This window comes from Ictidomys tridecemlineatus, chromosome 7, assembly GCF_052094955.1.
Source record: "Ictidomys tridecemlineatus isolate mIctTri1 chromosome 7, mIctTri1.hap1, whole genome shotgun sequence".
Lineage (NCBI taxonomy): Eukaryota > Metazoa > Chordata > Mammalia > Rodentia > Sciuridae > Ictidomys > Ictidomys tridecemlineatus.
The window spans coordinates 19522374-19547089 of record NC_135483.1 but is presented as its reverse complement, the minus strand read 5'-3'; the positions used below and the strand labels follow the sequence as shown (position 1 = coordinate 19547089).

General features: G+C 33.0%; 1 protein-coding gene across 3 annotated transcripts in view; it reads right to left on the bottom strand.

The window, feature by feature from the left end:
* Positions 1–7174: 7174 nt before the first annotated feature.
* Positions 7175–24716, bottom strand: part of Taf2 (TATA-box binding protein associated factor 2) — an 80065-nt gene continuing 62523 nt past the window's right edge. For 2 of the 3 annotated variants that reach the window (XM_013357289.4, XM_040293698.2), the window contains 6 exons: positions 22714–22823; positions 21152–21381; positions 19783–19938; positions 19186–19291; positions 15811–15933; positions 7175–8607 (listed from right to left, as the gene is read on the bottom strand). In XM_013357289.4, coding sequence (XP_013212743.2) covers positions 8306–8607; positions 15811–15933; positions 19186–19291; positions 19783–19938; positions 21152–21381; positions 22714–22823 — 1027 coding nt within the window. In that variant the 3' untranslated portion in view covers positions 7175–8305. The remainder of the gene's footprint in view (positions 8608–15810; positions 15934–19185; positions 19292–19782; positions 19939–21151; positions 21382–22713; positions 22824–24716) is intronic. The other variant, XM_005316202.5, reaches the window with a different exon arrangement.

The window sequence follows — 24716 nt, the reverse complement described above, 5'->3', positions numbered from 1 at the left end:
CAATTAGGTATTACCTGTGTGTCTCAGTCCTCTGCTGCTCAGTTTCTGTCATCCAATCAATGGACTAAAAGGCAGGAACTTTACAAGAGAAGTATAGGGCAATATTCTTTATGTACCTAAATTCAAAATTCCTCAAAAAAATACAAGCAAACTAAAGTTGACAATATACTTAAGGGATCACCCAACATATTAAAGTGGGGTTTATCCCTATTTGTGATACACCACATCAACAGAGGAAGGATTAAAAACTTTCATTATGATCATCTCAACAGATGTAGGAAAATTATTTTATAAAATATTCAAAATCTTTTCATGATAAAAACTCATAGTAAGCAAATTAGATATAGAAGAAATATACCTCACCATGATAAAGGCTATCCATGAGAAGCTCACAGCTAACATATCACTCTAATGGTAAAAAACTATATTTCTTATAAGATTTAGAACAAGACAAGGATACCCACTTTTCTTTTTCTTTTTTCTTCATCAAAGTATTGGAAGTTGTTGCTGGAGCAATTCGACAAGAGAAATAGAAGGTGTCCAAATTGGGAAGAAAGAAGAATTGTCAGTCTTTGCTGTAGACATGATCCTATTATAAATAAAATCATAAAAATTCCACCCCTTCCCCCTCAAAATTTACTCCTAAGTGAATATAGTAAAGTTGAAGGATAAAAAAAATCAACATATACACACACACACACAGAGACACACACAAAATCATTGTTTCTATACACTAACAAGCGACTATTTGAAAAAGAAATCAGAGAAGTCTCATTTATGAGTTACCAAAAAATAAAAATAAAAAAACTTAGGAATAAATTTAACCAAGGAGATAAAGGACCTGTATATTGCAACTATGAAATATTGATAAAAGAGACTGTAGACACAGATAAATGAGAAGAACCACATTCATGGACTGAAGAATCAATATTGTTGAAATGTTTACACTATTTAAATTGATCTACAGATTTAATGTAGTCTTTTTATCAAAATTCCAATCTAATTTTTCATAGAAATAGGAAAAAAAATCCTAAATTTCATATGGAATCACAAAAGAAACTGAATAGCCAAGGCAATCATGAGGAAAAAGAACAAAGCTGGAGGTATCACACTACCTAATTTTAATCTATACTGCAATGCTAGAATAATTAAAACATCATGGTACTGGAAAACAAAAAGAAACACCGACCAATGGAACAGAAGAGAGCGCCCCAAAATAAACTCATGAATGTATGGTCAAATAAATTTCAACAAAGGTGCTAAGAATATACAATGAGAAAAGAATGTCTTTTTAATAAATCATGTTGGAAAAAATGTATATTTATATGCAGAGGAATGAAATAAGACCATTATTCACATCACATATAAAAAAAACAAATCAATTCAAAATGGATTAAAGACCTAAACTACTTGGAGGGAAAAAAAAAAAAACAGTGGAATAACGTATGACATTGGTCTGTGCAATCATCTTTTGAAATTGACCCACAGAGCATATGGAACAAAAGCAAAACTAGACAACATAAAACTAAAAAGAAAACAACAGTGTAAAGAGACAAACTATGGATTCAGAGAAAATATCGGCAAACCATACATCAAATAATGGAATAATATCCAAAATGTACAGAAATTCAAACAACTCAGCAACATGAAAACAAAACACCCAATTAAAAAATGGGCAAGAGACCTAAACAGATATTTCTCATGAGAAGACATACAAGAAGTCAACAGATATATGACAAAATAATCAACAACACTAGCTGTTTTAGTTACCTTTTTCACTGATGTGACCAAAGACCTGTCAAGAACAATTTTAGAGGAGGTAAAGTTCATTTTGGAGCTCATGGTTTTAGAGGTCCTAGTCCATACATAGCCAGCTCCTTTCCTCAGGACTCGATGTGAGGCAAAAATGATGGCAAAATAGTATGGTGGAGGAAAGCAACTTAGGACATGACAATCAGGAAGCATAGAGTGAGCTCACCTCACCATGACAAAAATATAAACCCAAAAAGGCATGACTCTAATAACTCACTTCCTCCAGCCACATCCTACCTGTTTTCAGTTACCACTCAAGTTATTGCCTCTCAGGGGATGGACACACTGATTGGGTTAAGGCTCACATAACCCAATCATTTCCCTTCTAAATCTTATTGCATATCTAAACCATAACACTAGTCATTAGGAAATGCAAATGAAAACTACAATGACATAACATCTTACATATTTTATGATGGCATAATCAAAAGGATAAAAGTTAGTGCTGGCAAGGATACCAAGAAAAGGTTACCCTTATACATTGTTGGTAGAAATGTAAATTAGTACAGTCATTATGCAAAGTTGTATTGAGGTTCCTCAAAAACCTAAAACTAGAATTACCATATGATCCAGAAATCCTACTCCTGAGTACGTACCCAAAAGATCTGAAATCAGTTTGTCAAAGAAATATATGCATTTCCATATTCCTTGCAGCACTATTTACAATGCCCAATTCACGGAATCAACTTGGTATCCATTAATAACAGATAAAGAAAATGGTACATATACACATTGAAAAAATATTAAGTTTTGAAAAGGAAGGAAATTTTGTCACTTGTGACAACCGGATAGAATTAGAGAACATTAAACTACATGAAATAAATAAGGCACTGAAAGACAACACATGAATCTAAATCAATTGAACTCACAGAAGCAAAAAGAAGAGTGGTTACAGAGGTGTGGGTGGGGGTGATGGGAGGTATGGTCAAAGTTCAGTAAGACAGAAGGAATAAGGATTTTTTAAAAATTCCATTGCACAATTATGATGAACAGTGAGTGAGTGTACTATATATTACAAAATTGGTAAAACCAAATTTTAAATGTTCTCACCACAAAAAATAAATATTTGAAGGAATATATTAATTAATCATCCCACATCATATTCTTAAATCATAGCATCACTGTGTACCCCATAAATCTGTACAATTATAAATTGTTAACTTATAATAACAAAAAAGACTACTTATTCCTCAGCCTTTTCATTTCTTCCTTGGAAGAAATCCTTTCACAATTCTCTCCTGATTACAAATTTTGGACCACTATCATTGGTAACTTTGACCTTTCTCCAAATTTACTTCTAATAAGTGTACAAAATTTTATTCTAAATCCTGAATTGAGGAAATGAATTTTTATATCTCTAAGAAGTAAATAATTTGGGTTATAGAGACAACCAAAATACACTCATATTTTAGGATCACAATTCTATTAGCAACTCTTCCTTAGTATTCCTACATACCCTTCACCCAGTTTTCCCTATTGTTAATATCTTATATTACCACAGTACATTTGTCAAATCTAAAAAACGACTGTCCTACTACATGTAAGTGGTTGGACTGGGTATACTTTTAAGTAGCTTATAAAAAAGAAAAATTTATCTCAGTTCCGGACTCTGGGAAGTCCAAGATCAAGTAAGATGCCAGCAGATTCAGTGTCTAGTAAGGGCTTGCTTCTAGGTTAATGGGTGATGTCTTCTTCCAGTTTTCCCCTCTGTCTGAAGAAGCAAGCTAGTTCTCATGGCTTTCTTTCATAATGGAAACCCTCATGACCTAAAAAGTTCCCACCTTCTATTTTATTTATTTAATTATTTTATTTTATTTTTTTTAAGAGAGTGAGAGAGAGAGGGGGACAGAGAGAGAGAATTTTAATATTTATTTATTTTTTCTTAATTCACGGCGGACACACCATCTTCGTTTGTATGTGGTGCCCAGGATCGAACCGGGCGGCACGCAGGCCAGGCGAGCGCGCTACCACTTGAGCCACACCCCCAGCCACAAGTTCCTACCTTCTAATACCATCACATTGGAGGTTCAATTTCTAACATCAATTTGGGGGCGGGGGGGGGGGGCAAAAACACTCAAACCATAACAGCAACATCAGTACATTAATGAAATTCCAAAATGCACTAGAATTTCATTTGTTCTCCCACTAAAGTTATTTTTTCTTGCAGGATCCAATCCTGGATATCACAATGCATTGTTGTTATGGTCTCCTTAGCCTCATCTGGTCTGTGAATTTCCCAGCACTGTCTTGTTCTAAATGATGTGAAAAGCTTTGAGATTAATGGACAACTATTTTCTAGTGTCCCTCAGTTTAAGTTTGTCTGTTACATCTCTTATGATAAGTATGATTAGATTGGGTAATCAAGATTGTAGGTTTATTTTTTTAGTTGTTTAATATTTTTTAGTTGTTTTGTAATATTTGTTTTTATGTGGTGCTGAGGACTGAACCTCATGCCTCACACATGCCAGGCAAGCACTCTACTCCTGAGCTACAACCCCAACCCTGATTGTAGGTTTTTATACCTACAGGTAAGTGGCCTTCTCATCATATCACACTAAGAATTCTATAAGATATTCACACAACTTGTCACTATGATTACTTGGTTAAGATAATTTCTGTCACTTTCTTAACAGTGAAGTTCCTATTTTTCCCTTTATGTACTCAATTCTTAGAAGCAAGTCTAGCACACACTTTGACAAAGGGGAAGGTGCTAGGAGTTTAACTTTGAAATAAAGTTCTGCTTAGACTGGTAAATATTTGATCTGAGGAAATTTCATTTATTTATTAAAAAAATAGAAAGGATGAGAAAACTAGCTTTCCAGCCATTTCACAGATAAGGATATCAAAGTAAGGATGATATTTTGATCAAAATTGTCTTCTTATGGAGTTGCATGACTTTGGTCTTCTCCAATCTCTATGAAAGCAACCAAAAGAAACACAAAGAGGCCAGGCATGATGGCGCCTTCCTGTAATCCCAGCAGTTTGGCTTGGGGTCAAGACAGGAGGATTGAAAGTTCAAAGCCAGCTTCAGCAAAAGCAAGGCGCTAAGCAACTCAGTGAGACCCTGTCTCTAAATAAAATACAAAATCGGGCTGGGGATGTGGCTCAGTGGTTGAGGGCCCCTGAAATTCAATCCCCAGTACCAAAAAAAGACCCTACAAAGAACAAGAAGCAAAACCATACCAAGAACTAAAAGAAATGTGAATCTCAACCCATGACACACAAGGAAGGGCTGCCAAAGTACACAGGGTGCAGGAAGACCATGAGAGAGGATGTTCATCCTCGCAACTCTCAGGCAAACTTAGCAAGAGAAAAGATGTCATACGAAAGGCAAAATTAGAAAACTAGTACATGAAGATTTGAAAAGAGGTAATAATACCTCCATCATTTACAGATGTGATTATTTTCAAGGACAATTGAAGAAATGCTTTAAAATGTTGCAAATAATGAGAATTCAGGCAGATAGTTAAGCACAAGTTTAGCATAAAGGAATAAATAATCTTATAGTGAAAAAAGACAATTTATAGAATATCAAATGATAACTTATAAAGGAACTATTATATTACTAGTAACATTGACATCTCTAATATGAATCAATAGCAGGATATCAACTCTAAGTTACTTCCTGATTTAACCACAAACTACAAAAATAATTTTGAGGAGAAACTAGAAAAACTGATTTCATATTATTACTGAAAATAAACCCACAAAAAGGAAAAAAAATCACAGGGTGGAAAACTGATAAGTATACGACAAGGAGTAGATTTTACAACAAATAAATTAGAAGATAAATCAAAGGAAAAAAGAAAATAGTCCACAAGAAGAGACAAAAAATTCTGAAAATGAAAAGTGATAAAACATTAGTTATATCACAGTTCTATAATAATCTAAACAGTATGGTAGTGATAAGAAGACAGATCCATGAAATCAGCTATAAAATAATTTAGTAAAGAATATATTGAAATCTAGAAATTAAAGACAAGAGTTTTAAACACATGGTGTTGGGTAGCATTCGGGAAGGAAAAAAAACGTGGATCCCCATCAATATTTTATCAAAACAATTCAAGATGGAATCTAGTTAGACAAAGGATATAAACTTGAAAAAATATTTTAAAGACTCTAAAAGAAAAAAAAGAGGGAAATTCTTTTATAATCATGGAATAAGAAAAATTACTAAAGGCAAAAAAAAAAGAAAAAAGAATAAAATGGAAAAAAAAACCCTCATTTTTTTTTTGTACTCTGTTTCAAAGATTTGAAGGCAGCAGCAGACTATCTTACATGAGACTATGTGTCTTTGTTTTTCTACGTATCTTATTTAGACATTTGGCTTCAAAAGTCTAGTAGATTTAGGGGCTGGAGTTGTGGCTCAGCAGTAGAGAGCTTGCCTACCATGTGCTAGAAGCTGGGTTCAATCCTCAGCGCCACATAAAAATAAATAAATAAAATAAAGGTATTGTGTCCAACTACAACTAAAAAAAATATTTAAAAAAAAGTCTAGCAGACTTAAAGCAAATCCACAGGACACCAGAGAACGCAAACAAAATAATTATATCTGAACAGTATTTCTGTTCCTCTCTTTTGTTGCCATTGTTGTTACAACGGCTTTGCATTAAAAATATTAAAAGCAAAAAGAAAAAACCACCACCAACAAAAACTGTATAAATATATATATACCTGTAAATGTATATGGACTAGCTATAGAAAGGCACTAAACACTGCCAGCAATTACCTATTTTCAAAAACCTGAATAAAGTAATTTTCACATTGTCTGCTCTGAACTCTCAGCCTAAATAATCGAGAGTGAACTATAAAAAAAGTTCTTCACAAGTATAATACAAATATCCAATTTTGCAGTAGCACATATAATAGACACAAAAGGTGCTTTTAAATTATAATAGAAAGCTATTATTTGCCACTCTTCCTACAACACAAATAACTGAAAACTTGTCTGTAGAATTTTCAAAGCTGCCAGTTCTACGTACAGTACCACTGTGGACTCTATCATAAAAGATCCCGTTTTCCAAAAATAATTTCAGTTGGTCAACATCCAATTAATTAGAATCTTTAAATACCTGTCATTTAAACACTTCAACATCTGAATATATTCCTTTGCATTCACATTCCAAGCCATCTGTGCTTTCTAATTCCCAAATATGTCCTTACTTTGCTCATGCCTTTGAAGATATTGTTTCTTCTGCTGAGACACTTTTGCCTCACCTTTACCTACTAAATGATCCTTGCTATTGGGGCCAGCTCAAATTCACCTATTTGCAAAGTGTTCTGCAAACCATGTGGATAAGTTTATTATACATACACAATAAAAAGGAAACAAACGACATAGAAAGATACAAAGGCAGAATGGTCAATTTAAAAAGTTATTTATTAAACAAGTTAAATACAACTAAAAGTATACTTAAAAGTTTAACAATATTGGATGCCTTTTGAAATATCTGTTCAGGGAACAAGTATCTTGTCAAACTTTTTAATGACATGGGAGATGATAAAAATTGAAGATATAAAAAGTATTCTTAAACAAACAATAAAACACGTGGTAAATCCAGAAGAAAAAATAAAAACACAAAACCACACAGATTATTAAACCATGAAACCAAAATGTTTCACATGTTTGCAAATGCTGTTACACTCACATGAGTACTGAACTGTCTTCATCCAAATTAATAAACAAATAAACTCACCTTAAGGTCATACATTGTGGTATATTTTAAAAAGAATACATGTTGGGTGTGTAAATTGTCCACATCTAACAAAACATTTTACATATGAACCTATTCACTTATACTTAATGGAAGACAAAACAAAACTTATAATTTAAGCATCTTGATTTGAGAACAACTGTGGATTGGTATCTCTGTTAAATTCCAACATCATAATCACCAAATGTGCCATCAAAAGATAGTTATTCCAATTTTTGCTAAAAAGAACTTCTTCCAAAAACTGTAGTATTTCAGGATAAAAGGAAACACAACATATTCTTTGTTCATAAATTACATTGCTTAGTTTCTACTGTTAACACAAAAAATAGTGCAAGAGGGAAGACTCCTATAGAAAAGCCTCTGTCTTTTCAGTAGTTTCAAATGGCGTTATACAATATTTCACTGGAAATAGTGGTTACACCACAGATTTGGCAGTTGCTTCTGTTTAAACCGTAACTCTGCCCCATAACATCCATCAAAGGCTTTCAAACATAATTGGTTTTGGCAGTACACATGGAGATCATGATGTGAATGGGGACTGCCCAATGGACACGAGGGCTTTTGTAAAAGAAGTTTTCTCTGTGTGTCTGTGTGTTTTAAGTAGGAAACAGGCGATGAAATAGTTTACTCAGAACCATAAAACACATCTTCCTAATTAAATCTCAATTGTATAAATAATATAAATCAAATGTCTAGAACTTAAATGGATTCTGAATTTATGTAAGAAAAGCAAATCCTTTCCTGCCTTTTATCATTCTCCACAGAGGATAAAGCTTTAGTTATATACATTCTTCTGGACACAGAGGGAAAGGGCTCTTTGTCCCTTTTTCAGTCTGAAAGAGAGGTGAACGAGCAGACCTGCCACTGGCAGGGCTGGAGTAAGTGAAAGGATCCTTGTCCTTTTCTTTGCTGTCGTGCTTATGCTTGTGTTTATGTTTATGTTTGTGCTTCTTCTTCTTTTTCTTATGCTCATGGTGATGGTGGTCACTGTGTTTGGAGGATGTAGATTCCTTAGTAAATACTGAGAGTGGAGCTGTTGCCACTGGATGCATACTCATCTCCAAAGGCGATTGTTCTTTACCTTTAAGATTAAAAATACCAAATGAATTCCTGTTGATACCAAGGAAGACAAAACTAAAGTAAGAGGAAGCTGATGACAGTATTATGGAAAGGGAGATTCCTAAATACTTATCACTTCCATCAGGAATGAGGAATATCAGTAAGATATCCAACCAGTTATACAAAGTTTTTAGTATTTTTGGCCATGAAGTTGAATGTTTTAGTTTCTTAGTTTATACAAATTATGATACATACCAATGCATATATTAAAAGATGACCAAATTACCTTTCAATATTTTTAAGTATTACACGGTATGTTACAGGTTAAGATCTACATTAGTCAATGAAAATATAATTACTTCCAATACAATTCTGCCCTATGTATTATATGTAGAAATGGCAGTATTTGATTAGTGCCATTTAAAGAACTATTCACTCACAAACGTGTTACTGACAATGATATTTTAGTGAAAACTGAATATTCTTATGGTCCCTTAATACAATTTCTGGGAATAGATGGGCAAAAGTAAACTCTCTGAGAGGATTCATATGCACAGTTTTAGAAACCCAGAAAAGGGGGACTGGGGATGTGGCTCAAGCGGTAGTGTGCTCGCCTGGCATGCGTGTGGCCCGAGTTCGACCCTCAGCACCACATACAAACAAAGATGTTGTGTCCGCCAAAAACTAAAAAATAAATATTAAAAAAATTCTCTCTTTCTCTCTCACCTCTCTCTTTAAAAAAAAAAAAAAAGAAAAAAGAAAAGAAAAGAAACCCAGAAAAGGCATAGTGTCATTGAAAAAGAAAGGGTCAAGAATTGGGAGACTCTTGCTCTAGACTAGGTTGTCCTGCTAGTCTTTAGTGTACTTTATCTCTTAGAGCAGTAAGTCCCTCATCTAAAAATCTAAATAGAACATTCTCTCCAGTTCTAACAATCTACCAACCTAGGACTCTAGAATAGTAGTTCCGAGACTTGAGTAAAAGAATTTTCTTCTTGTCCTTTGACCATGCTTTAAAAAACAATTACCTCTTATATTACTTCAGGTTAATGGCATTGCTTTAGATGCAGCCAACTAAGGAAAGTCTGAGATTCATCTCAGATCCCATCTCCTCCGATCTAACTGGTCACCAAATCTTGTTAATTCTCACAGCCTCTCTTAAATCAGGCCCCACCCTAATCCTGTCTGCAACTGTATTAATTCATACGTCTTCATCTCATCTGGACTACACCAATAGTTTCCTATTAACTGATTCCTCTGCCTGAAGTATACCCTAACTATACTTTATACAGTTGCACAGTAGGTTATTTGGCAATATCTGGAGACATTTTTTTGTTTTTTTCAACTGGTATGGGGATAGGAAATGTAACTTGGCATTGTATGGGCAGAGAACAGGGATACTGCCAAACATACAATCTACAACCCCCTACCCCACAACAAAGAATTATTATGCCTAAAGTATCAATGATGTCCAGGCTGGCAAACCCTGTTCTATAATAATCTTCCTAAAAACAAAGCTGACCATGATATATACTTAAAAGGTCAGTTGGTTCTACTGATAGTATATAAGCTTGGGACTTCAGTGTAGAAGTCTCCCCCATGACCACCCAAATTAACAAAGAAAAAAAAATTCAAACTAAAAATAATCCAAGCTTTTCACTAAAGCTTCAAGGTAACTGTTTATATTTTAAAAAGTAATTTCTCAGCACAAATTCTGATCCAAACCAGCTCCAAAACTGTAGTTTTCAACAAAGTAGGACGTTTTCTAAAAACTATACCACAGCACTAATTTTACTGACAATTCACAATGTGTCTTGAAGTTACCTTTCCAGTCTTATCTTCCACTCTTCCTCTAGGCAAAAGAGAATACTTGTAAATATTATTTCCTTGTGCTTAGAATAACCTCCCCTTTTTGTTATCTGGCTCACATACTCATTTAACAAATATCAGAAACTATTGGGGAACTAGAAAAAACAATGATAAATTGGATGGATCTTAGCTATTCTGGAGCTTACAAATCAGAAAAGAAAAAAAATTTCTAAAGATACAGGAGCACAGTAGGGGACTTAAAGTATTTTGGAGGCAGAACTAGAAAGACAAAGTTCCCCAAAAAGTAATAGTAAAGATGTAACCTAAAGGAGGGTTTAGAGGACCACTTTAGTCTCTTTAATTGTTTAAAAATAAATTCAAATGTCTCTTTGGGATGTTTCCCCAATGTCAATAAGCTCCCAGCTCATTATTTAGTTATTCTACATAACAGACTTCTGCAACTTTCTAATTTGCTGTCTGTACTCCTGGGAGACTGAGGTCCTTTTCTGGCTTGAAAAAAAGTTTCTTCATCTAATCCTAAGTACCTGCCAAGCTACTTGGATTGCAGAAAAGCCAATAATTATACTGGAACCTGTAGTTCCCAGCAGAGGCAAGTACCAAATGAACAACTGAGTATCTGTGGTGTACTCTTTTCTAAGGAATATTTAGAACTACTTTGAAAGTGATTCCAATCTTTTGTCTGCAGGTCCTAAAGTTTACACTAAGGTTACACTGATCACAAATCTTGCACTTCATTTGATTTACATGGGGTCTATTTAAAAAATGGATTAGAGCTGGGGCTGTGGCTCAGTGGCAGAGCACTTGCCTACTATGTGTGAGGCACTGGGTTCGATTCTCAGGACCACATAAAAATAAATAAAAGTCCACTGACAACTAAAAATATTAATTTAAAAAATGGATTAGAATACAAGTTAAGAATACTGGTATTAGGAACCAAGGTCCTAGGAAAAATCTGATTCCAGGTCCGAGGCAGAATATTTATTTACAAAATAACCTGAAATATCATGTATAATAGGAAGGAAGTTAAAAGTCTTGCCAAACAGGTTCAGGAGTCAGCTTAAGAGAGCATTAATGTCCAAAGACAATTTGAATGCTGATAAAGATAATGATTATAACAGACTCAAGTGTCTCACTGAAGGATGCTAGTCAACCAACTCATTATTTTTAAATGTAATAAGTTTGTTATTTTAAAAATCATTAATAAATAGAATCAAATATTTGACTTTTCTAAATGATTTATATCATTCTGTACAAATGAGGAAGAATTTAGCTTTATAAAAGTAGCAGATGAGTGGATAAAGAAAATGTGGTATGTATATACCACGTGACATATATATGTATTACTCGTAATTTCATTCTTCTTTATGGCATTTGTTGATAAATGGATGGACCTGGAGAATATCATGCTAAGTAAAATCAACCAATCCCCAAAAAACCAAAGGCTGAATGTTTTTTCTGACATGTGGATGCTAATTCACAATAAGGACATGGTGGTAGGGAAGAATAGAAGGACTTTGGATTAGACAAAGAGGAATGAAGGCAAGGGAGGGAGAATAGGAACAGGAAAAATAGTAGAATGAATCAGACATTACTATCCTATGTGCATATATGTTTACACAGCCAATGAAATTCTACATCATGTACAACCCAAAGAATGAGAAGTTATACTCCATATATGTATAACATATCAAATTTTTTTTTTTAAAAAAGATGCTCTTGGGGAGGGAAAGGGGAAATACTGGGGACTGAATTAGAGCAAATTACATTCTATCCTTTTATAAATTATCTCAAAATGTAATGTTATGTATAACTAAAATGAATCAATAAAAAAGATGGGCTCGTTTTTTTTTAAAGTAGCAGATGAACAAGAATTTTACTTTATAGAAACAATCCAGCTTATAAATAAAAATAGAAGATGAATTAGAATATCACCATCTTGCAACCCTCAGGAACCTAATGAATCTACAACTTGAACATTTACTGTGGTTAACCTCACGAAAAGGAATTGACCTGACACTGCATGCTTCCAGATGAAGAACATAACACCACCTGTAAATATGAATCCAATTACACTCCAGTACAACTACTAATACTATAGAGACTTCTAATATATTATACAAATAGCAAAATACAGACTTAAAAAAATACAGATCAAAAGCCTGGTTTATTTAACAAAAACACTATAAACTGCGGTGGGGGGCAGGGGACTGGAGAGAGAGGGATGAGAAATTTTAGAATAAAAAGGATATACTAGCAAATTGAAATGTGGACCTTACATGGACACTGATATAAGCAAATGAATTGTTAAAAACAAAGCCAAAATAATGGGCTGGGGATATAGCTCAGTTGGTAGAGTGCTTGCCTTGCAGGCAGGCACAAGGCCCATGGTTCAGTCCCCAGCAACAAAAAAGCACCAAAAACAAACCAAAAACAAAATAAGTACATCTATGAATCAATTAAAATTGAAGCAAATTAGATATTTAATAGTATAAAAATACTAATTTTTAGGTATAATAATTTTACTGTGCTTATAAACTTTAAAATTTTTATCTTTTAGATACATACTAAGTTGTGGATGGAATGACAAGATTTATTTCAAACTAATTCAGAAGGGTAGAAATGAGTAAGAGTACAGATTAAATAAGACTGACCATGAACTGATCATTGTCAAAAATTAAGTTAAAAGATAAATGAAAATGAAGTTCATTGTACTAATCTACTTTGTTGTTTTCCATAATAAATTGTTTCTTAAGAAGTAATTAGGGTAATTTAGCAATATATATGAAAATGTTAAGAGGCCATATCTTTGATATAGGAAAGTTCATTTCTAGAAACTTATACCACTAATATGTTCATGAATATGTCCAAATACATGAACACAGAGAAATTGTTTTTAATAGCAAAACATCTGCCCACATTATACTATCATCACAAAAAAAAAATTGTTAGCTCTTAGCTTTTATGTTTTTTCATTTGTTATAAACAATGCATATTTCTTATTTGCTTTTTCTCTATCTTTCCTGAAAAACTTTACCAGGTCTAATCCAAAGTGATAAGAAATACAATTTCCTTCTCATGTAGATCACATTAACATTCAGATTAAGTATACATGAATTTACTTTCACAATAATATAATGAGGTTACTCAAGGACTTTCATGAATATGCATGTATTAATCATTTCCTAGACACAAACTGACACACAATTTTAGAGGTTTATAAAATGCTTAGAAACTTGAGGCCCACCCACAGTTAAGCGTCACTCCTTTTTAAGCTAATGAAAACCATTTTAGTGACCTAAAATATGTATTTCTATTTAAGATAGCAGATAAATCAGAAGAAAATAATACACATAATTCAAAATACTACAATTTTCCTATTTCATATTAAAAATAGAAAACAAAAGACATATTCGGAGTTTTGTTGTTCTGAAAAATTTTTCCCGAAGACCAAATAAAAGAAACCATGAATAAAGGTTATTGCAGCAAATTTAACAAATGCAAAACAAACAGAAAGAGGCACTTACTATAAGTTTAATATAGGTTTTTGGTTCATTTGATAACATTGCTGCTGAGAAACAGTGAATAATCTGCTAATTAATCTATTAAATTTGTTCATATTAAGTGCTTGGATTTAATCAAAAACCTGTAGGTTCTATTAGGAAAGGTATGAAGTAGTTTTTTTTTTTCCTCAATGCTTTAAAGCAATATAAAAATAAAGTGTTGAATTATACCATGATGATTTAAGGATAAAAAGATCAAAGTCTAGGGCTGGGGTTGTAGCTCAGTGGTAGAGTACAGCTTCTCATGCATGAGGAACTGGATTTGATCCTCAGCATATAAAAATAAATCAATCAAGATACTGTGTCCATCTACAACTAAAAAAATTTTTTAAAAAAAGAAAGATCTAAGACTGTTTCTCATATTTAGTACCAAAGAAAGACCTACAGGGAAAGTTTCCAAACTTAAAAAAAAAAAAAAAAAGTTTTAACTTAAAAAATCAAGCACTAGAAATATGTTCTTCTGATTTGCACAAGAAGAATTACATAACATAGTGGCCAAAGTTAAGCAGCTGCAGGAAAGTGCCTTCTCTTCCCCACAGAAACTACTAGGAATTCCCAATGCACCTTGTTCCCCTCACCTTGCTCTCCTCTTAATCACTGTAACCCTGTAGCAACCTGGAGATAGCCCTGTCACCTCAAGCCTTTACAGTGGTGGAGACAGAGCTGCAGTAGTTGGAAGGGAGGGGCTTCAGTATGTTCAGCCTATCACTATATATCACTATACCAAAACCAAAACTAAAACCAAGATAATACAAAGCCCTGAGTGGTTGAATGCTTTGCTTGTCTAGAATGTGTCAGGATCCAGGTTCCCCCTCTAGTACCAAAAGAAAAAACAAACAAAACCCCACAAAACAATAAAAACAAAAAGAAAAAAACAAAACAAAACAAAAAACAAACCCAGAACACAAAATCAGCAGAGGCCAAGAAGTGAGAAATGTGAAAATTCATTCATCAGAGTAAATGCCAAAGTGCAATAGTCTGGGGTCTCAACATCAAAATATTTTGAAGTGTCACTTTTATTTGAAGTCTCCTTTTAGTCACAGTGACCCCTAAGCTCTTCAAATGAATAAACAGTACTCTACTGTTTATACTGGAAAATAATTTTGGTTACATATCTTGTTTTTCACTCCCTGTTTCTTGAAAACTTGAAGACTAATGAATCTTTATTTCATGGTAGCTCATCAGCATCTAACGTTTATTACTCTTTATTTGGATTTTAACCTCTTAGTAAGTAACATAAGAACAGAATAAATAGAAAAATATGTAAAACCATGGAATAGGTAACAAGCACATCTGTACTGAATTATCTTTCATAAACTTAAGCCTAATTAGTATACAATAATTTAAAAGATATAACATTTGAATTTTCTAGGTAAATCATCAAGTCTTCATAAATAAATCGCCAATCATGAACACTGGGTATATGGAGGGAATAAGCAGCTGATTTTCATATTTTATAAAGTTATAATGATACAGATTTGATGGTTTCTACTTAAGTTAGTATTTGTCATAATAATTAGAAAATGTACTATAAGAGCAAAATATTAATTTAAAGGGTATATGTAATGGTATCAGGTGAAATGATTTTTATTTTCATTTATTTTTCTGTTATTTTCAAGTTTCCTGTAACAAAAGTACATTTCTTTTGAAACAGAAAAAAGTCTAATTTAAAAGTCTTTAAAGTTAAATAAAATCAAATGTACTATAAGGAAAACAACTCCTAAGATCTATATTTTTAAAGTATTTTTTCAAGTTATTAAAGTAACTCTATGTAGTTTACAGATTTGTTCTTGAGGGGGAAAAAAAAAAAAAAAGGAAATTAGTCAATTGATTTTTACCTGTTCCCTTACGTGTAAGTTCCATACTCCATGGGGGTTTTGTGGTAGCTGTGCTATCACAACCTGATGAATGCTGAGGCATTAAAGCAGATCGAGAGCTAGCTGGTCGATATTTGGAAAGTCCTAAAATGCCAAATAAGAGGAAAAGGATGGATTTACTTCATTGTTTCCTAAAAGCTGAAAAAAGCATGATGGGTCTTTATAAGTTACCCTTAAAACTAGAGGCAGTGGAACCACAGTAAACTGCTGATAATAAAAAGAATATCCTTTAAAAACTACTAACAATCCCATTTAATTTAATCCTTTGACACAGGTCCTGTAAGTTTAAATCTGAAAATAATACACATTGAAGAGAGACAAAATGGTGGAATGACTTGGTAAACATATGAATTAGATTCTATATTCTATCACAGAAACCATTTCATAAATTTTTTTACATGGAACTTTGCACATAATAAAATGTGCCCACTCTCCCGAAAATCCACTAATAAATTACATTATAAAATTTATTTTAAAATAGATCAAAATAATTTAGGAATTACAGAAGACATTTAAGAAAGAAAGTGAGTGAGGCATGGCTGCTCACATCTGTAATCCCAATCCCAGTGGCTGGGGAAGCTGAAGCAGGAGGATTCCAGGTTTGAAGCCAGCCTCAGCCACTTAGTAAGGCCATAAGCAACTTGGTGAGATCCTGTCTCAAAATAAAAAATAAAAAGGGATGGGGACGTAGCTCAGTGGTAAAGCACTTCTGGGTTCAATCTCCAGTGCCAAAACAAAAACAAACAAAAAGCAGATAGTGGTTTAATGGTGTAACACGATCAGTACCTGATACCAATTTATCAGCAAGTATCTACCAATTTATCAGCAAGTATCTATTTGTATGTTAATTCCTTCACCTAAAATATGGAAAAATTCTAAGATCTGGATGTAGTTGGCCATTACATGTGTGTGTCAGTTCAGGCAAATCATTTAAATATCTCTGCTTAAGTTTACCACTTAAGTGAGCAAAACAGGTCACTATTATTATTAAGATCTTTTACAATTATAAAAGCAAAAGAATTCAGGAACTATTAGTTTCCAATTATATCCTAGGCTCATATTCTATGTGAAACCAATTCTCAAATTCTTTAGTTCATCTTAGATTACCAGATCATATAAAATAATATAGGTCCCATAAATAAAAAGACAGACAAGCAAATCAAGGTGAGTAGTGGGGACTTTAGAACTTAAAAAAAGTAAAATTAAAAAAACCTCACTCAAGCTGGGTGTGGTGGTGCATGCCTGTAATCCCAACTGCTAAGGCAGGAGGATCTCAAGGTCAAAGCCAGCCTCAGCTAAAGCTAGGCACTAAGCAACTCATTGAGACTCTGTCTCTAAATAATATACAAAATAGGGCTGGGAATGTGGCTCAGTGGTCCAGTGCCCCTGTGTTCAATACCCGGTACCAAAAAAAAAAAAAAAAACCCTCACTCAAATGAAAAAATTATAAACTACAACTACATGGGGTATTAGGATTTTCAAATAAGAAGAACATAAAAAAGAAGCAACTCAGGAAGGATATAAAAAGAAGAAAAAGAATAGTCATATTCATAATAGAAAAATGCATTAAAAGCAAACCTGAATAATAACAGTTATTATTATTGGTACTGGCAACTGAACCCAGGGGTGCTTAACCACTAAGCCATTTCCCCAACCCTTCTCATTTTTTGAGACAAGGTCTTAATAAATTGCTGGGATTAGAGATGTGCACCACCACACCCAGCATTAAACCTTAATTAATCATTCTAGAGTTCCTAAATAAGAATCTTAACTTATTACACTGAGGATAATAAAACAGTGCTGTGACAGACATGATAATGATTCATATAGATTAATGGATTATACCTTATGTATCCATATTAATTTTAGAAACAACGTTGAGTGAAAAAAGCCATATTATCATACCATTTTCATAAAAATTCAAACAATAAGAGCAAGTAAACATAGAATAATACATCTGTGCTGTATACTATCAAGAAAAGCAACAAAACTAAATTTAGAAAAAGAAAATTCAAGATAGTAGTTAACTACAGTGCAAAGACAACAGAATAGAACTAGGACAGAAGTCTACAGGAACATCCACACGTGCACTATGTTGTACAGGTTAAGTGATGATCAAGTTCACAGATACTTGTTCTATTACTGTATTTCATGACTTATGCGCGAGTCATATCAAAAGCTTTAATTATTCCTTAAAAATTAAAAAAATGTTTATGACATATACTGATATAATCTCTTCAAAAAGTACCATGGGCATGCACAAAGCAATAGGTCCAATTTCCAGCACTGAAAAAAAGGGGGGAAAAAAAAGCACCATGACAACAAATAACAAGAGATAAAAAAGCTAGCCTGTAGTGTTAGCTACTTGGGAGGCTGAGCTCAGCCTCAAGGGATCCCTTGAGCTCAGCAGTTAAAAATCAGCCTGGGCTACATAGTGAAGTGAAATCACCCCTCACAAAAAAAAGCTGTATGAAAATCTTAAGATGAATATCTCACAATATAGCTAATATTCTTTTCAATAATATTTCAGGAATATATACTAAGAACATAATTTAAAAGTAAAAGTATCAAAAGCTTTCTTGTAAAGATATTCAGTTCAGAATTGTCTATAATCAATAAAGACTAGAAACAACCTCAATATCTGCAAACAGGGAAATAATAAGGCAAATTATAAGCATTATCAATTCAATAGTGTCTTGGGTAGTATTTCCAAAAGAAAACTTGCTTTGAGAGATACATGCAAAAGTCTAGAATATATTACATGGAATAGGCAGGCACAAAGAGAAAGTAGTATTATGGGCAACACTAGATTTAGTTAAAAAAATTAACATAAATATAGTTACATTATTAAAAACTCAACGAGACCTAATTTTTCATTTCAAAGCTGAGTCTACCACACATGAGCACATACACTTAAAGAAATTAAAGCTATAGGGCTGGGGTTGTGGCTCAGTGGTAGAGTGCTCGCCTAACATGTGTGAGGCACTGAGTTTGATCCTCAGCACCACATAAAAATAAATAAAATAAAGCACCTATAACTAGAGAAAAATATTTAAAAAAAATAAAGAAATTAAAGCTATTGTAAGGAATCTGATAAACAGGTTTTACAAAAAACAAGTTCAAAAGCACACAATATTTTAAAAAATTAAAATTAAATCAAGAGAAACACTTAAAATTTTTTTATTTTGCTTATGTGTTTTAAAATCTGGTATCATCTAATATTTTGTACTGGCTGCCTTTTCAATTTTATAGGTTTCATTTGAAAATAAAGCAACAAATGTTCAAATGGAGATATCATGTGAACTCCTTCTTCTCAGAGTAGAATACTAATCTTACCTGGAGTTGACGGTCTTTCAAGCATGTTCAGATGATGGGAGATGAAGGCCTGACTATCATGAACAGTATCCATGTCAATCTCCTCCTCATCTTGAGAATTTGAGAACTAAACATAGGCACACAAAACAAAACAAAATAAAAAGAAGCTATTACATCACTTTATGTTTAGATCTTTTAGAAAAAGTGGCAGAGGCAATAAGAATATAACCCCTTATAATCTTAAAAGGAAAAGCAGACTCTTTTCCTCAAAAGGTATTAAGAGAAAGGAAGGATTAGGTGGTCCAGCCTCCAAAAGAAGCTGATTTAGAAATTACTGGAAATGTAATAGCAACTAAAATCTACTCTTATATTGTGGGAAGAAGTAGTGAGTTGTGGTGAAACGTGCACACATAGTTCCTTCCCCAAACAGAGAAGAAATATGTGATAATAGAAGTTAAATAATTGGATGAAATGACTTGGAAGGACATTTGGGTTGTTTTATGATTCAGTCTGTCCCACATGTTCCTGTTAAGGAAAAACCATTCCAAGTATTCAAAAAGATTTATGAGAATGTGAATACCCTACACTGTTAATACAGGTTGAACCTGTATTTCTTACTCTGATTTTGAGTTTGACTTTACTGCTATCCTCATTCTTCTCCAGTATTTGACCAGGTTCTAGTGGGGACCCCAGTGGTGTATCAGCCTTCCTCTTCACTCCCTGCTGATGAGCTGATACATTACATGATGCTTCCTTGGCAAGGTGATCATCTTCCTGTGGCAATATTTAAGATCAAAATTAGACTTGTAAAGACAAGTAGCTCATATTATAGCTGAGAACTAATAGCTATAACAACCATGCAGATTAGAGCATGCCCAAAGGCTAAAAAATGGGCTTAAGAATATAACCTTTTTCTGTGTGTTTTACTTTTGGGGTGAGAATATAAGTATTTAAGTGAACTTCCAGAGCTTTTCCAAAAGAATGTATCTTTTAATGTCACTTTCTTCACTTATCCTAAAGTGTGAATGTGCACAATTAACATATGGGCAAGAACTTTTATAAACTATTTATTTCCACAGGTTTATAAATATCTAAATCTAAAAGAGCTCCTTTTTTAGACTTGTTTTTCCAATGTAATAATTGGCCTTACTTCTTTAAAATCAAACTCTAAGACACATGTAAAATTTACAACAAATAAGTGTGGTTACATTTCAAAAAATTTAGGTAAATAAGTTTAAAAATTACTTAGTATCATAGAGAAAAATCTGAGTATCAAAATGTTAAAACACCAGTAGGGCTTTGCCATGCAAGTAATCTGGTCTAAATATTGGTGAAAAATGAAGCTTGAAATACTATAGACAATCTCATCAGTAAGAAAATTGTTTTTGGAAAACTTTGTTTATAGTCAAATAATTAATATGTATCCTATAAGTCCTTTTACAAAAAGGCTGACAATTGTATGATGTATAGTTAGAAAAGCTTTTCTAAAGGCAAACACACACAAATATATAAAAATTTTTAAGACAGTCTTCTCTCAAATCGGCGGCTTATTTATTTACCTGATCATTCATTCATTTATTTATTTTCATTCAACAAGCATTTGCCAGGCACTTACCATGTTTAGAATTGTGCTAGGTACTACACAGAGCAAAAATTAAAAAAGACAGGGCCTTTGGGTTCAAAAAGCTTGCCATGAGCACATTTGGACAAAACAGATTAATATGTAATAGATTAACTATTCATTTTTATTTTCTACTACTCAGAGGAGAAATTCTATGCTCAAATATTTTTTAAAAATGATTATGTCATCACAAAAGAGAGTAAATAGACTGATAAAATGCTAAACAAATGTTTACAAGTTTTAAAATGGCACTGTGAACTGTTTTAGTTGCTATAAAATTTCCAGTTCACAAGAAGTAATTCTTTTCTCTAGATGGCTCTATATAATAAAACTATATCTTCTGTATGTAATACTTGTGATTCTTACAGGATTCTGAAATCCAACTAGCTGTGCATGACTGCCTGGATTATTCGCAGCTTCTTGGTTGCCTGCTACAGCCTCTGGAATTATAGTAGGATTCAAGACAGCTTTTTTCTCCTTCAGATTAAGAACCAACCCAAGCTCTGGTAAGGGTAAACAGGAAGGTCTACTGAGGCCAAAAAGTGTGAAATACAAGTCCACAGCACCACACCGCAACCTCCAGTCATGTGAAGTACCTAAGATATAAATAATAAAGAAATTTTATTATCACACCTTTATTCTTACAAAATGAGTACTATACATCAACTAAAAAATCTAACATTCTAAAAACAATTTTTTCCCTTCTGGTTTTCAATATTCTTTTACTTCTTCCTCACCAGTAATTAGTTATACCACATTCATTCACTTCTGTCCAACTTGTCTGATTCTCTTCATCAACAGACTGTCAAGCAAACATCACTCCATAATCCTTCATGTACCTTATCATAGAAACAAAGTTTTAAAGTATTTAAAGTATTAAAACAAATACCTACTACTCTCCTACCTTCTATATATAACAACTATTTATATCTAATAAAACACATTTCAACCTATCTTTTGATTGAGTCTTTATACTAAAACCAGTGTTAGTTTCAACCTATCAGAGACATCAGGCAAATTTGGTGAAATGTATGTAATACTTACAAACCCATAGAAGAACAATAACCTGAATAAATAAAAATGACTTAAAAAAGACACAGGTTTGGGGTGTGCTCTGTGGTAGTGCATTTGCATAGCTTTCACAAGGCCCTGGGTTCAATCCCCAGCACAGGAAAAAAAGGAATTACAAATATCTAAAATATAAGCAGCATAATGATAATATCATCATTACACTTGTCTAACAACATTTTTAAGTATTCAATATAAGCCAGATACTGTGCTTAACTCATTTTAATTCTCAGTTTACAGGAGTTGATATAATTATCATGTGCATTTTATAAATGAAAAAAGTTTAGAAGCTACACAGTGAGAAAATAACTAAGACTCAATTATCTGCAAACCGGTTTCAAAGAGAGTGCTCCCAAGCAGTGTTATCCTACTTCTTGACCTCACTCAAATAAATTAAGTTAAAACTATAATATACAATGAACTCCAGGGTGCAGACCAAAACCAATATGCAGTTTTAAAAAATGGAGACTGATTCTATATGCACTGACTGCCCCTGCAAGAATAAGAAATTGGTTACTTATGGAAAAGGCCATTAAGTGGCTATGGAAAAGAGGTGGAAAGTTTAAGTTTTCACTACTATGTAACACTTTGTAGGGTTATATTAATAGCCCTTTAATCATCTGAAACACATTCAAATAAATTAATCTTTTATTTCCTTAACCTCAGTGGGGAGCACAGTGAGCATATTCTTAACCAATATTATAATACCCATCACTGTAAAAGTGTGATATTCTACTTGAAAAAAAAAAAAAGGCAAAAACTAAAATCTTCTGTTCTTATGTGCTACTGAATTGCAAGTCTGCTATAAAATGAAAATACTCCAATAATAAAAATTTCTTTAAAAATCACTGCTCTCTTACCAGAATTCATAAGTTTCCAAAGTTGATCTACCAGGGCTTCATTGCATAATGGAGACTCCATGTTCTTTGTAAATGGTGGATTCTTAGTCAACATATTTAGAATCTTATGCCTGAAAGAGTAAAAAACAAATTAATTAATTAATTTTTGCTGACCATCTGTTGACTGATACTGAGTCAGAGACACCACAAAACAGCTGAAAATTATGTGTACTTCTTCCTTCCTAATTTGCCACTTTCCATTAGGCCTAGTTTTGTGACTAGATTAGTTTGATTTCAGAAGACATTACATCCTAAATACTTCCTACTTGTTTCAATTAAAAAAAATCTGGTTGTTTTGCTTCTAAATCATCTAACTGTGCAATAAAAAGCTTGACTACACAATCTTAAACAATCTTTACCATAACATTCTGTGTGTGTGTGTGTGTGTGTGTGTGTGTGTGTGTGTGTGTGTTAGGAGGCCTTTGCAAATTTTAAGCAAGTACTCTACGACTTGGTTATATCCCCAGCCACTTTTATAATTTTGAGACAGTTTCAAATGGCACAGGCTGAACTGACTTTTTCCTCCTGCCTCAGACACCCTAGTAGCTGGAATTATATGCTTGGGCCACTGTGCCCAGCTATACCCATCCCATGTTTTAAAATAAACAATCTACTCTCCATAGAAACATGTACAAAAAAGAAAACACACATAGACTGGTCAGTTAAGTACATTTTAAAAATGAGGCAAAACCCCCCCAAACCCACAAAATACATAATAGACCTAGAAGTCTATACTTAAGATAATAAAATGAATATAGACATCATTATTCTATCTTTGTAGAGAATGTGAGGGAGCATTTTTAATGTGGTACCTACAAAAAGATTCTTCAAATTAAGCTGAGGTTAAAAAAAGAGTCAATTAAGAAAAGTATTCTCATGGGGTAACTGTTAAACTCTACTAAGTCATTTAGTCAAAATACGGCATTATGATGAAGAAAAAATTTGAAAAAGAAGTATCTGATGGTATGAAAATAAGACATCATATGAAGTATATAGAGAAAAGCAAACCCAGGTCTAAGATCAAGGAAAAATTCAAGGTTTAAGAGTAACTGGAGAGCTGGGGTTGTGGCTCAGTGGTACAGCACTCGCCTAGCTTGTGCGAGGCCCTGGGTTCGATCCTCAGCACCACATTAAAAAAAATAATAATAATTAATTAAATTAAAAAAGAGTAACTGAAATTCTACAATATACGTGAGAGAGAAAGAAACTGAATTTTATCCTCCTTATGGTGCTTAGCAAATCTTGAGAAAAGGTGAATCTGGGAATTTTTTTACATTTAATTATTGGTGGTAAGACACCAAATTAGACTTGAAACTAGGAAAGAAATGGGAAGAAAGTTGATCTGTAAGTGATAATTTCTTAGACATTAAATGCTTATTGGCTATAATTTCATATTTATAATATTGAGACGTGGATTCTGTTAAATACACTTTGGGGCTATGAAATTAAAGATTATAAAATAAGACTGCTAAAAGACTACAAAAACAAAAAAGCAAAATGTGGTTATAGATACAACTATGAAGTGTGGTATGAATTTTTATAGATATCTACTTTTGTCTTTATGGATAAACACAATTCCTGTCCTTCAAGAACTATTACCTCATTTCTAAGAGTATAGAACTGTATTTCTGGGCTTGGGCCACTGTGCATCCTTAAAATGTGAGTGAGTCCCAATCTGGTCAACTATTTTGACCATCTCAGTTAAGAAGGTTCTTTCATTCTTCATCAAGATTTTAAAATTTTTAACTAATTGATTTTATTCTTTCTCTGTGTTGAGGGAGATGTATTCTAGCTGTGCTGGTTGATTCAGTGACATATATATATATATACACTTATTTCTTTTTCTTTCATTTGTAGTATTTTAAAAAATGTAATTATTTTTTCCTGGCATAGTCAAAATTTTGAGGGTTCAAGTATTCTAGATTGTACAATTTGATTTGGTCCTGTATTATTTTCATTTGTTT